General features: G+C 44.7%; 1 protein-coding gene across 6 annotated transcripts in view; it reads left to right on the forward strand.

The window, feature by feature from the left end:
• The window catches only part of LOC106590044 (supervillin), a 174,883-nt gene that overhangs the window by 79,394 nt on the left and 80,454 nt on the right, over positions 1–15,035 (forward strand). For 5 of the 6 annotated variants that reach the window (XM_045710634.2, XM_082970651.1, XM_045710635.2 and 2 more), the window contains exons 7-8: positions 4,325–5,299; positions 9,140–9,171. In XM_045710634.2, coding sequence (XP_045566590.2) covers positions 4,325–5,299; positions 9,140–9,171 — 1,007 coding nt within the window. The remainder of the gene's footprint in view (positions 1–4,324; positions 5,300–9,139; positions 9,172–15,035) is intronic. The other variant, XM_082970653.1, reaches the window with a different exon arrangement.

Raw genomic sequence — 15,035 nt, forward strand, 5'->3', positions numbered from 1 at the left:
CGCCAACTCCTGGACAGTCTGTGGTGCAATGTGGCATTGGTGGATGGAGCGAGACACGATGTCCCAGATGTGCTCAATTGGATTCAGGTCTGGGGAATGGGCGGGCCAGTCCATAGCATCAATGCCTTCCTCTTGCAGGAACTGCTGACACACTCCAGCCACATGAGGTCTAGCATTGTCTTGCATTAGGAGGAACCCAGGGCCAACCGCACCAGCATATGGTCTCACAAGGGGTCTGAGGATCTCATCTCGGTACCTAATGGCAGTCAGGCTACCTCTGGCGAGCACATGGAGGGCTGTGCGGCCCCCCAAAGAAATGCCACCCCACACCATGACTGACCCACCGCCAAACCGGTCATGCTGGAGGATGTTGCAGGCAGCAGAACGTTCTCCACGGCGTCTCCAGACTCTGTCACGTCTGTCACATGTGCTCAGTGTGAACCTGCTTTCATCTGTGAAGAGCACAGGGCGCCAGTGGCGAATTTGCCAATCTTGGTGTTCTCTGGCAAATGCCAAACGTCCTGCACGGTGTTGGGCTGTAAGCACAACCCCCACCTGTGGACGTCGGGCCCTCATACCACCCTCATGGAGTCTGTTTCTGACCATTTGAGCAGACACATGCACATTTGTGGCCTGCTGGAGGTCATTTTGCAGGGCTCTGGCAGTGCTTCTCCTGCTCCTCCTTGCACAAAGGCGGAGGTAGCGGTCCTGCTGCTGGGTTGTTGCCCTCCTACGGCCTCCTCCACGTCTCCTGATGTACTGGCCTGTCTCCTGGTAGCGCCTCCATGCTCTGGACACTACGCTGACAGACACAGCAAACCTTCTTTGTGCCATCCTGGATGAGCTGCACTACCTGAGCCACTTGTGTGGGTTGTAGACTCCGTCTCATGCTACCACTAGAGTGAAAGCACCGCCAGCATTCAAAAGTGACCAAAACATCAGCCAGGAAGCATAGGAACTGAGAAGTGGTCTGTGGTCCCCACCTGCAGAACCACTCCTTTATTGGGGGTGTCTTGCTGATTGCCTATAATTTCCACCTGTTGTCTATTCCATTTGCACAACAGCATGTGAAATGTATTGTCAATCAGTGTTGCTTCCTAAGTAGAGTGTGATTGACATGGAGTTACATTGTGTTGTTTAAGTGTTCCCTTTATTTTTTTGAGCAGTGTGTGTATATATATATATATATATAATATATATATATATATATATATTGTATTGTGTTGTTTAAGTGTTCCCTTTATTTTTTTGAGCAGTGTGTGTGTATATATATATATATATATATATATATATATATATATATATATATATATATATATATATATATATATATATATATATATATATATATATATATATTCCAAGCGGTGCCCTTCTTTGCGAGGCGTTGGAAAACCTTCCTGGACTGGTTGAATATGTGTTTGAAATTCACTACTTGACTGAGGGGTAGTTATTAAAAAATCATGTTAACCAATATTATTGCACACAGAGTGAGTCCATGTAACTTATTATGAAGGCACTGAACATGTACAGTACACTGTGTGCATTGCAATACATGCTGCTGTTTTGTGTTATGTCTGTATTACAGGAGGTTGGTGGCACCTTAATTGGGGAGGACGGGCTCATGGTAATGGCTGGAGAGGAATCGGTGGAATGGTATCAAATACATCAAGCACATGGTTTGATGCCATTCCATTGGCTCAAATCCAGCCATTATTATGAGCCGTTCTCCCCACTGGTCTGTATGGTCCTATTATTTTCTTAAGGCCCAATTGATGTGCAGTATGTTCATTGTTCATTTTGATTAACCTTCCTGGAGAGGATTTGTTTCGTATTTCATCGTTTGTTGACATTTCTCCAAATACCAGTATCATAACAGAGCTTGCACTAGACTACTAGAGAATGGGATATCCATTGAAGTACCAGGCAGATGGATGGTCTTTTTTGATCAAGTTCAATACGAAGTCAATCGTGTGTGTGTGTGCTACAAGTGAAACGCTGGGCAGTCTAGCCACTAGCCACTCACTCACCCAGTGTGCGTCCAAATTTACACCCTATTCCCTATATAGTGCACTACTTTTGACCAGAGCTCCACAGGGCTCTGGTCAAATGTAATGCACTACATGGGAATAATAGGGTGCCATTTTGGACATAACCCAAGTGTGTCGCTGACTCACTGCATCTCCCGTCCCATTGGTACAGCCCGGAAGTGAAACCACCCAGTGATTGGTTCCTCCAGACTGATTCGGCAGGCAACGCCCAGTCCCTTATCAACTGGCCCTCCAGGTACAGGGTGTGTCTGACCCTCCCTCCATCCCCTCCACATTCCCATCTCTTAACCTATCCCATCATGGCATTGCCGCATCTGACCTCACCCCCCATCAACATTAATGGGTGTTGCTGTGGTTTCGTTTTATTGACCAAATTTCCCCCCTCCCCACCTCCATTCAGGTTGTCCAATGACTACAGACGTTTCTATCTCAATGACTTAGAGTTGTAGAGTTACTTACAGTAAGTGCTCTATTGAGGTACTCTCTCTGTTTCTCCATGTTTCCCTGCTGACTAGGCTAGACTGAGGGAGAGAGGAGGATGATGCTGGGAGTCAGATAGTGGGGGAATTTTTTTTTTTGTCACGACTCATCCCCCACTCCTCTCTGTCTTGACTCAGCAGATATATCCAGTAATGTATCCTCTCTCACTCAGGCCCACACACACAGTCAGAGAAATGTGAAATTAGAGCTGGAAAAAGTATTGCTGTTAGCGCCATTAGCTCCTCTTCATTTCCTTTTTCTAGACTTCCACAATCAGATCATTGGATCTGTGCTCAAAGCAGTAGTAACTTTGTGATTACAGACAAACAATGGAGTCCAGTAGAGTTATGCTGACTAAATGTCTATATTCAAGACATTGACAGGTCTTTTGATATCATAGTAGACCATTTCTGACCCACTAAACCTGATTACCGGATTTAGTCATAAAGAAATGTGTCGTTCAGAGATGAGGAGAAAAGCAGACTAAGCTAACCTTCCACAGCCAGACCTTGGCCCTGTTACCCACCATATTCACAAAATGAGGAATAGCAACTTTGCTTAACTTTCCTCATAAGTCTATAGTTAAAGGTCCAATGCAGCTGTTTTCATCTCGATATCAAATTATTTCTGCGTAACAATTAAGTACCTTACTGTGATTGTTTTCGATTGAAATGGTCAAAAATAAACAAAATAGCTTCTTACAAAGAGCAATTTCTTAAGCAAGATATTTGTTACGATTGTCTGAGTGGGGAGGAGAAAACTGAAAACTAGCTGTTATTGGCAGAGCGGTTTGGAACTCTCTTATTGGTCTTACTAATTTACTGCTGGTGATGTCCCCAGGCAGGCCAAAGCTCCCATCCCACCAACACAGGCTGGAATTTCAGGCATTCTTTTCAAACAGGTCTTACACTAAAAGGGCATTATCATTATTTTCACAATTTCACAGTATTATTACAACTTCATAGTGTGGAAATGTATATAAAACACAGGAAAATCACGTTGCTGACTGCACTGGGCCTTTAAGGGGAAAAACGGCAGTTTTCTTCTGAAGATATGCTATGTGAATCCAGGCCCAGGCCTGCTCAGCTGTGGAAGACTGCTGTGGAAGAGTCTTCCCGGACCTTGAGTAGTAGAGGCCAGTGAAGAGGGAAAGGAAAATAAGGAGAGGGCACTCTGTCAACTGTTCCATGAACATCTTCGATGTACTATAGTAAAATGGCGAAGAGCTGAGTGTTTTTATGCCATATGCTAGCCGTCTTCCAGAGAGATTAACCTGTACAATACTGCTGGCTTTAACTCTCCCAGAACCACAAAATCAAGTCTTATGGGAAAGAGCTACTGTTTTATATTTAACTACTGTTGGAAAAGCATTAGCCACCACCTGACAACAGCTGTAGCCTAGCGTGTTGTCAACCAACCGACCCCCACCATCATCCAGCATGTGATCTGTCTATGCTCTGCATCCGATTGATTCCCTGTTTGTTTAAGTTTGTTTACTTGGTGTTCATCATGTGTTTCTCATTAGTATCTCACTGGTCAGATGGTATTACATTCATATTTCTGGGTTATATCGTTGATGACATTTTGACCGTTTTCTCTTAATGGAGCCACGCTTGAATAAGAGAGGGGAAGGAGGCGGGGAAGGGAGGAGGTGAGGGAGGGATGGGGGCAAGGGTATGTTTGTGGCTGAAGGAAGGGGATGTGTTGGGCATTTACCATAATTTATCTCTCTGCACTCTCTGAGTTTCAGTACAAACTGGAGTGTGTTGTAAACCCTCTGTCTCTCCCTAAAGAATCAGATTTAGGGAAAGACTGGCCAGGGAGGAGGGAGTTCGAAAGAGGAGTCCAGAGCTGGGCCACCATGTCCCTGAGGCCCCCCTGTACAGGAGACACCTCCAGATCACCACCCGCTCCACAGCCTACCACCATGACCCCCAGGCTCCGCCGTATACTACCACTGACCCTCCAGGCCCCAAGACCTACTCTCACCACCAGCCTCAGCTCACCCGTTCTGGGCAGAGTGATGACCCCAGCTATCTGTCCATGACCACTGACCCCGGTTCCAGGGCACAGCAATCCCAACAGCCTCCGCCAGAGGAGGAAGAGGAGATGGAGGGAGAAGTGGAAGAAGAGGAGAAGAGGAGAGCCCCTAGGGAGGGCAGACAGGAGGTGAAGACTGAGGGACTACTGAAGAGCAGGAAAGCTGTGCTGCCATCAGAGATCAGAGGAGTCCAGGGAGTAGGACAGGGGAGGGAGGCTGAGCCCAGAGGAGGGTACATGGGAAGAGGGGGAGGGAAAACCAGGATGAGATGGGAGGAATCGGACACAGACCCCGAACCAATCAGACCTACGGAACAACCTATGACCCGCCTGCAGGCCGCCGAGGTCAGAGCAGAGCTCAGAGCCTCCAGGGAGAAGGGCCAACAACCGTGGAGTGACAACGCCATCTACATCCAGAGAGGGGTTGCCCCTGCCTCCACCCACATCCAGAACAGGGGAGGAGGCCCAACCGCCACCACAATGACCACTGACGCCTTCATCTCCTCCATCCGCTCCTCGTCCGACACTGGGCCCCAGGGGCCATGGTCGCACAAAGAGGCAGCAGGCCTGCAGAGGGAGGCCATTGAAGATGGGATCAGAAATGCAGACCAGAGCCCACTAGAGACCAGGGAGACCAGGGACGCTCTTATCTCTGTGGCCAAGCTTCGTCACTCCTACCTGGAAAGTGCTACGACTGCTACTGCCCCAGTCGTCAGGAAACCTGAGCTGTAGGTGGTTCTGTAATACAGTGCTGCTCTACAATGCATTCTGCTAAGAGCTGCTGCTGGCTTCTCTGTTTGGAACTCACTCATCCGCTGCCTAACACGAAATGATAATCAGTGTGATTGTTTTCACTGTTTCTAACGTGTAGAAACACTCATCTAAAAGATGATACAGTATAGTTCTTCAATGCGTACTGCTGGGAACTGCTGCTGGCTTTTATCTGGAACTCACTCACTGCCCTGCACTACCTAGCTAACACCAACCTCCTGACTGAAATAATACTTTTGATTATTCTTAACTGTTTCTTCTACTTATAGAAACTCTCATCCAATCACTAACGCTAGCAGTAGTGTGTTTCGCGCGAGGAGGTTTGACTTGTTGCTTTCTCTTGGGGCTTACCTGATGGACAGTATTGTGTGTGTGTGTATCTAACACAACATAGTGGCAAATCAAGCAAACTTCTGCATGAGTGTGGCCTTCAGTGCTCCTCCAATTATAAAACCAGGGGTTGGGATTCTGTGTGGGGAAACAAATGAAAAGTATGCTTCAATTCTTAAATTACTATTTTCCTGCTCTTACTTTTGTTCTCTCACCCTGCTATTTTTCTTTCCTTTCTTCATCGCCCTGACCCTTCTCCGTCTCTTTGTTGTGCCCCAAAGAGAGGAGGAAATAAAGTGGGTGTACCCAGGGGGGACGGAGGTCCCCTGGAGAGAGGTGCGGGACAATATAGTGGTCCCATGGAAGGGGGACAGGGGCCGCAGGCCCAGACTCTAGATCTCGCCTGGAGAGAGTAGAAAGACCTCCGAGAGGTTTAGGACCCAGCCCATCACCACCGCTGAGAGACACCGGTCTGATAGGTACTGTGGGTTGGTGTGCCGTGGTTAATGCATGGCAATCAAAAGGAATTAGTCCTCATCTTTTCTCAGGGGTAAAGAGGTATAGAGGGTCTAGTCTGCTCTATAGGAATTTACACACAAACATTCACACAGATTAATCCAGAAACCTATGCTTTCTCCCTCCGGCCGCATGTACTGTTCCTGATGTACAGTAAGATGTGTGTTGCCTTTTTATTAAAATCAAATTGTATTTGTCACATACAGCGAATACAACAGGTGTAGACCTTACATTGAAATGCTTACTTATAAGCCCTTAAACAAGAATGCAGTTTTAAGAAAAATACCTAAAAAAATAAATAAAAGTAACAAATAATTAAAGAGCAGCAGTAAAATAACAATAGCGAGGCTATATACAGGGGGTACCGGTACAGAGTCAATGTGCAGGGGCACCGGTTAGTTGAGGTAATATGTACATGTAGGTAGAGTTATTAAAGTGACTATGCATAGATAATAACTGACAGTAGCAGCGACGTAAAAGGGGGGGGGGGGGCAATGCAAGTAGTCTGGGTAGCCATTTGATTAAATGTTCAGGAGTCTTATGGCATGGTTGTTTAAGTTTAGAAGCCTCCTGGACCTAGACTTGATGCTCTTGTACAGCTTGCCGTGCGGTAACAGAGAGAACAGTTGATGAATAGGGTGGCTGGAGTGACAATTGTAAGGCCTTTCTCTGACACTGCCTGGTATAGAGGTCCTGGATGGCAGGAGCTTGGCCCCGGTGATGTACTGGGCCATACGCACTACCCTCTGTAGTGCCTTGTGGTCGGAGGCCGAGCAGTTGCCATACCAGGCAGTGATGCAACCAGTCAGGATGCTCTCGATGGTGCAGCTATATAGAACATTTTGAGGATCTGAGGAACTATGCCAAATCTTTTCAGTCTCCTGAGGGGGAATAGGTTTTGTCGTGCCCTCTTCACGACTGTCTTGGTGTGCTTGGACCATGTTAGTTTGTTGGTGATGTGGACGCCATACAGTTGAAATTGGAAGTTTACATACACCTTAGCCAAATACATTTAAACTCAGTTTTTCACAATTCCTGAATTAATCCTAGTAAAAATTCCCTGTCTTATGTCAGTAAGGGAATAACCCCCTGAAATGGATGAAAATGAATGGGATCTTATTGGCACCGTACGAAACATATACACGATGTACAATACCACTCATTTGGATGCGGTTTCATTCAAAACATATTGCAAATGCCAAGTGTCACACAGCAAAAATCCAATAGATGGTGAGCGTGCTCCACCGTAAATGTTCATATTGCAAATGCACATCAAGTCAAGACCCAAGGGTCAAATTTAGAAAATGTGAAAAAATGTATCACCCTCTTAAAGTGCTTTCTGGACCGAATTCTTTCCATTATTTGTCAATTATACATGTATAAGATCTGTATGAACATAATTTTGTCATATTTTGTCATAATTTTTTTTTACATGTCCATAAGGCATATGTTTTGTCCATTTGCAATATGATTTCATAGGAAGTCAAAAGTTGAAGTCAAAAGTCAGTGAACCATTGCCAAATGGAAACAGTAGTCTGGCTTTTTTATGGTGGTTTTGGAGCAGTGGCTTCTTCCTTGCTGAGCGGCTTTTCAGGTTATGTCGCTATAGGACTCGTTTTACTGTGGATATAGATACTTTGGTACCTGTATCCTCCAGCACCTTCACAAGGACCTTCGCTGTTGTTCTGGGATTGACTTGCACTTTTCGCACCAAAGTACGCTCATCTCTAGGAGACAGAACGCGTCTCCTTCCTGAGCGGTATGACGGCTGTGTGGTCCCATGGTGTTTGTACTTGCGTACTATTGTTTGTACAGATGAACGTGGTATCGTTAGGCGTTTGGAAATTGCTCCCAAGGATGAACCAGACTTGTGGTGGTCCACTATTTTTTTTCCTGAGGTCTTGGCTGATTTCTTTAGATTTTCCCATGATGTCAAGCGAAGAAGCACTGAGTTTGAAGGTAGGCCTTGAAATACATCCACAGGTACACCTCCAATTGACTCAAATGATGTCAATTAGCCTATCAGAAGCTTCTAAAGCCATGACATCATTTTCTGGAATTTTCCAATCTGTTTAAAGGCACAATCAACTTAGTGTTTGTAAACTTCTGACCAACTGGAATTGTGACAGTGAAATAATCTGTCTGTAAACAATTGTTGGAAAAATGACTTGTGTCATGCACAAAGTAGATGTCCTATCCGACTTGCCAAAACTATAGTTTGATAACAAGAAATTTGTGTAGTGGTTGAAAAACGAGCTTTAATGACTAACCTAAGTCTATGTAAACTTCCGACTTCAACTATAACACACACGCAGGCTCATATAGAAACCTATAGATTCACCCTCCCTCCCTTCTATTCCTCCAATCTCTGATGGCCTAAGCACAGACTCTAAGCTCTCTGGCCAGGCAGCAGAGCGTGACAGGAGATTAGAACCCAAAGGTCTGTTTTGTGGTTGCTGCGTGTATCCTGGCCGTGGACACTCCATGTGACCAGCGCTCGCCTCTATACGCTCGCCAGGGCGAATGAATCACTCCTATTGTTGTTGTTTACTGTTAAGGTCTAGCAGTCTGTTATGCCTTAGATTGGGCAATTCTCTCTGTTAGAAACTCTGATTTCTGTGGTTATGTCCCAAATGGCACCCGATTCCCTATGGAGTGCACTATATTTGAATTGAGTTGTTCCCTGGTCCCTGGTCAAAAGTTGTGCATAATAGGGAATAGGGTGCCGTTAGGGACACATTCTGTTTAATATCCTAACACCACCTATCACGTTACCTCTGTTTCTACTGCTGGGAAAATCTACTGCTTTCTTTCTGCTCTCAATCTCTCATCTCTGGGTAGCTGTACTCACAGTAGCAGTCATTTGCCATCGATTTCCAACAACTTGATTTGATTGTCTATTAATAATGTGTTTTTTCTTTCTTTATTTCTTCTTGCCTTTTCTCTTGAAGGTCTTGTTTGAGCCCAGATCTACCAAGCACTGGTAAGTTACTTTTGAACTTTTTCTCCATTGGTAAAAGGAAAAAATAATTTGTAGATAACTTTGAACAGGTACATGCCATCGAATAAATGTAATATGTTTGCGTTCAGCTAAAGAACATGTCTGTCATTTTTGTTTTAATGATTCCCATTAATGAGAAAAGCTTAATGATGCAAGGCTTATCATTAAACGTAAACTACATGACCAAAAGTATGTGGAAATGTGCTCATCGAAAATCTCATTCCAAAATCATGGGCATTAATATGGAGTTGTTTGCCCTTTTGCTAATATAACAGCCTCTACTCTTCTTTGAAGGCTTTCCACTAGATGTTGGAACATTGCTGCAGGGACTTGCTTTAATTTAGCCACAAGTGTTAGTGAGGTCGGACACTGATATTGTGCGATTAGGCCTGGCTCGCAGTCGGCGTTCCAATTCATCCCAAAGGTATTAGATGTGGTTGAGGTCAGGTCTCTGTGTAGGCCAGTCAAGTTCCACACCGATCTCGACAAACCAATTCTGTATGGATCTCACTTTGTGCACGGGATTATTGTCAAGCTGAAACAGAAAGTGCCTTCCCCAAACTTGCCACAAAGTTGAAAGCACAGAATCATCTAGAATGTCATTGTATGCTGTAGCATTAAGAGTTCCCTTCTGGAACTAAGGGGCCTAGCCCGAACCATGAAAAACAGTCCCAGACCATTATTCCTCCTCCACCAAACTTTAAAGTTGGCGCTATGCATTCAGGAAGGTAGTGTTCTCCTGACGTCCATCAAACTGCCAGATGGTGAAGCGAGATTCATCACTCCAGAGAATGCGTTTCAACTGCTCCAGAGTCCAATGGCGGCAAGCTTTATACCACTCCAGCTGACACTTGGCATTGTGCATGGTAATCTTAGGCTGTTTGGCCTGGGAAACCCATTTCATTAAGCACCTGACGAACAGTTCTTGCGCTGACGTTGCTTCCAGAGGCAGTTTGGAACTCGGTAGTGAGTTGCAACTGAGGACAGAGGATTTTTACGCGCTATGCACTTCAGTACTCAGTGGTCCCATTCTGTGAGCTTGTGTGTCCTACCACTTCGCAGCTGAGACGTTGTTGCTCTTAGACATTTTCACTTCACAATAACAACACTTACAGTTGACCGGGGCAGCTCTAGCAGGGCAGAAATTTGACTTGTTGGAAAGGTGACTTCCTATGACAGTGCCACATTGAAGTCACTGAGATCTTCAGATTGGGCCATTCTACTGTCAATGTTTGTCTATGGAGATTGCATGGCTGTGTGCTTGACGTTATACACCGGTCAGTAATTGGTGTGGCTGAAATAGCAGAATCCACTAATTCGAAGGGGTGTCCACATACTTGTGTGTATGATTCATAAAGGAGAAAGAAAAACATTTTAGTTATTATTGGTGCTCACAGTACAGTCGTGGCCAAAAGTTTTGAGAATGACACAAATATTAAGTTCCACGAAGTTTGCTGCTTCAGTGTCTTTAGATATTTTTGTCAGATGTTACTATGGAATACTGAAGTATAATTACAAGCATTTCATAAGTGTCAAAGGCTTTTATTGACAATTACATGAAGTTGATGCAAAGAGTCAATATTTGCAGTGTTGACCCTTCTTTTTCAAGACCTCTGCAATCTGCCCTGGTATGCTGTCAATTAACTTCTGGGCCACATCCTGACTGATGGCTGCCCATTCTTGCGTAATCAATGCTTGGAGTTTGTCAGAATTTGTGGGTTTTTGTTTGTCCACCCGCCTCTTGAGGATTGACCACAAGTTCTCAATGGGATTAAGGTCTGGGGAGTTTCCTGGCCATGGACCCAAAATATCGATGTTTTGTTCCCCGAGCCACTTAGTTATCACTTTTGCCTTATGGCAAGGTGCTCCATCACGCTGGAAAAGGCATTGTTCGTCACCAAACTGTTGCTGGATGGTTTGGAGAAGTTGTTCTCTGAGGATGTGTTGGTACCATTCTTTATTCATGGCTGTGTTCTTAGGCAAAATTGTGAGTGAGCCCACTCCCTTGGCTGAGAAGCAATCCCACACATGAATGGTCTCAGGATGCTTTACTGTTGGCATGACACAGGACTGATGGTAGCGCTCACCTTGTCTTCTCCAGACAAGCTTTTTTCCGGATGCCCCAAACCATCGGAAAGGGGATTCATCAGAGAAAATGACTTTACCCCAGTCCTCAGCAGTCCAATCCCTGTACCTTTTTCAGAATATCAGTCTGTCCCTGATGTTTTTCCTGGAGATAAGTGGCTTCTTTGCTGCCCTTCTTGACACCAGGTGATCCTCCAAAAGTCTTTGCCTCACTGTGCATGCAGATGCACTCACACCTGCCTGCTGCCTTTCATGAGCAAGCTCTGTACTGATGGTGCCCCAATCCCGCAGCTGAATCAACTTTAGGAGACGGTCCTGGCTTTTGCTGGACTTTCTTGGGTGCCCTGAAGCCTTCTTCACAACATATGAACCGCTCTCCTTGAAGTTCTTGATGATCCAATAAATGGTTGATTTAGGTGCAATCTTACTGGCAGCAATATCCTTGCCTGTGAAGCCCTTTTTGTGCAAAGCAATGATGACGGCACGTGTTTCCTTGCAGGTAACCATGGTTGACAGAGGAAGAACAATGATTCCAAGCACCACCCTCCTTTTGAAGGTTCCAGTCTGTTATTCGTACTCAATCAGCATGACAGAGTGATCTCCAGCCTTGTCCTCGTCAACACTCACACCTGTGTTAACGAGAGAATCACTGACATGATGTCAGCTGGTCCTTTTGTGGCAGGGATGAAATGCAGTGGAAATGTTTTTTTGTGGATTCAGTTCATTTGCTTGTTAAAGGGGGACTTTGCAATTAATTGCAATTAATCTGATCACTCTTCATAACATTCTGGAGTATATGTAAATTGCCATCATACAAACTGAGGCAGCAGACTTTGTGAAAATTAATATTTGTGTCATTCTCAACTGTACATAACACAGCTACGGTTCTACAGAGCATAGCACTATACATCCATCTGGTTCCTATAATTACACACACACACTCACACACATGGTTAGTACCCACCCTCAGTTAGTCAGTCAGCAGTGTAGCACTGCGTCAGCCAAAGGGGATGCTTCCAAAGTGATGTCCTGTGGTGTTTCTCTTTTGTGTCCAAAATGGCACCCTATTCCATTTATAGTGCACTACTTTTGACCAAAGGCCTTTTGGCCCTGGTCAAATGTACTGCACTACATAGGGAATAACCCTCTCAGATCACACCTGTATGCAGTGTTTCCCCTAGGAATGTTTTCAGCAGGGGTGGCGGTGGGGCTGGGGGGTTATGGTGGTGCTAGTTGTTCATAGATGTATTTTCTTACGCATTTTTTTTCTCAACCACAATACTACCTACCTAATGTTTTTAGAAAATGCTGCTAAGTTATTGAACATTAAATACAGAAATCTAATTTACGTTACAGCTGTGAGTCTTTCTGGTGAAAACTGTAACTTGGCCACTCAGGAACATTTACTGTCTTTTTGGTAAGCAACTCCAGTGTAGATTGGCCTTGTGTTTTAGGTTATTGTCCTGCTGAAAGGTGAATTCATCTCCCAGTGTCTGGTGGAAAGCAATTTGCCTGCTTAGCTCCATCCCATTTATTTTGTATCCAGAAAAACTCCCCTTTTCTTAACGATTACTAGCATTCCCTTTATTTTCAGGACAAAAAGTGAATTGCTTTGCCAATTATTTTAATTTAGTGCTATTTTTGGGAATATTTGTATTCTGTACAGGCTTCCATCTTTTCACTCTTTCAATTAGGTGCTGGGTAGACCAGTGCTGGGTAGATCTGGGCTCAAATCAAGTTTTATTGGTCACATACACATGGTTAGCAGATGTTATTGTGAGTGTGCGTCTAGATCCGACAGTTAGCAGATGTTATTGTGAAATGTTTGTGCTTCTAGATCCGACAGTGCATCAGTATCTATCAGGTAATATTTAACAATTCCACAACAAAACGTAATATCTAACAAATTCCACAACAAAACCTGATACACACAATCTAGTAAAGGAATGGGATAGGAATATATAAATGTAAAATCTATGAATGAGCAGAGACGGAACGGCTAAAATGCAATAGATACTATATAGAACAGATAGCGTAGGATACAGTATATACATATGACATAAGTAATGCGAGATATGTAAACATTCTAAAAGTGGCATTATTAAAGTGACTCCTTTAAAGTGTTCCATTTATTAAAGTGGCCAATGATATCAAGTCTGTAGGTAGGCAGCCGCCTCTCTGTGCTATTGATGGCTGTTTAACAATCTGATGGCCTTGATATAGAAGCTGTTTTTCAATCTCTCTGTCCCAGCTTTGATGCACCTGTACTGAACTCACCTTCTGGATGGAAGCGGGGTGAACAGGCACTGGCTTGGGTGGTTATTGTCCTTGATTTATCTTTTTTTGTGACATCGGGTGTTGTAGGTGGAGGGCAGGTAGTTTGCCCCCGGTGATGCGTTGTGCAGACCGCACCACCACCTGGAGAGCACTGTGGTTGTTGCCGTACCAGGCGGTGATACAGCCTGACAGGATGCTCTTAATTGTGCACCTGTAAAAGTTAGAGGGGGTTTTCGGTGACAAGCCACACTTTTTTCAGCCTCCTGAGGTTGAAAAGGCGCTATTGCGCCTTCTTCGCCACACTATCTGTGTGCGTGGACCATTTCAGTTTGTCGGTGATATGTATGTACACTGAGGAACATAAAACTTTCCACCTTCTCCACTGCTGCCCAGTCGATGTGAATAGGGGGGTGCTCCCTTTGCTGTTTCCTGAAGTCCACAATAATTTATTTTGTTTTGCTGACATTGAGTGAGAGGTTATTTTCCTGAAACCACACTCCCTTACTGAGGGGATAACTACAATGTTTGTATTTGGCCATATTCCCAGTTGCCTTGCCATAATTAAATGCGATGGTACGTGCTTTCAGTTTTGCGCGAATGCTGCCATCAATCCATGGTTTCTAGTTAGGGAAGGTTTTAATAGTCACAGTGGGTACAACATCTCCTATACGCTTCCTTATAAACTCCTCACCGAGTCAGCGTATATGTCAATGATGTTCTCTGAGGCTACCTGGAACATATCCCAGCAATCTTGAAGCGTGGAATCCGATTGGTCAGACCAGCGTTGGATAGACCTAAGCACAGGCGCTCCCTGTTTTAGTTTCTGCCTATAGGAGGTGAGCAACAAGATGGAGTCAGATTTGCCAAAAGGAGGGCGGGGGAGGGCCTTGTATGCATCGCGGAAGTTAGAGTAGCAATGGTCGAGCGTGTTACTCGTTCGTGTACTGCAAATAATACGCTGATAGAATTTAGGATATAAGGTTTCCAGTTTGAAGTTCCTTGATGGTCATCTTGGTATCCACTTGTGAGGGGATATACAGCTCTGACAATAACCAAGGAGAGTTATCTTGGGAGATAATTCAGTCGGCATTTGATTGTGAGGAATTCTAGGTCAGGTGAACAAAAGGACTTGAGTTCCTGTATGTTGTTACAATTACACCATGAGTCGTTAATCTTGAAACATACACCTCCGCCCTTCTTCTTACCGGTTTATTTCTGTCGGCGCGATGCACTGAAAATCCCGTTGGCTGTACTGACTCAGACATCATGTCCCCAGCTAGCCATGTTTCTGTGAAACAGAGTATGTTACAATCCCGGATATCTCTTTGGAAAGCAACTCTTGCCCTGATTTCGTCGACTTTGTTAACTAGGGACTGGACATTAGCGAGTAATATACTCGGAAGCGGTGGGTGGTGTGCGCACATCCGCGGCGTCGTTGTTTTCGGTCGGCCTCTGGAATCAGTTCAAATGCCCTGGGAGGTGCA

The sequence above is a fragment of the Salmo salar genome, chromosome 29 (assembly GCF_965601325.2).
Source record: "Salmo salar chromosome 29, fSalSal1, whole genome shotgun sequence".
Taxonomy (NCBI): domain Eukaryota; kingdom Metazoa; phylum Chordata; class Actinopteri; order Salmoniformes; family Salmonidae; genus Salmo; species Salmo salar.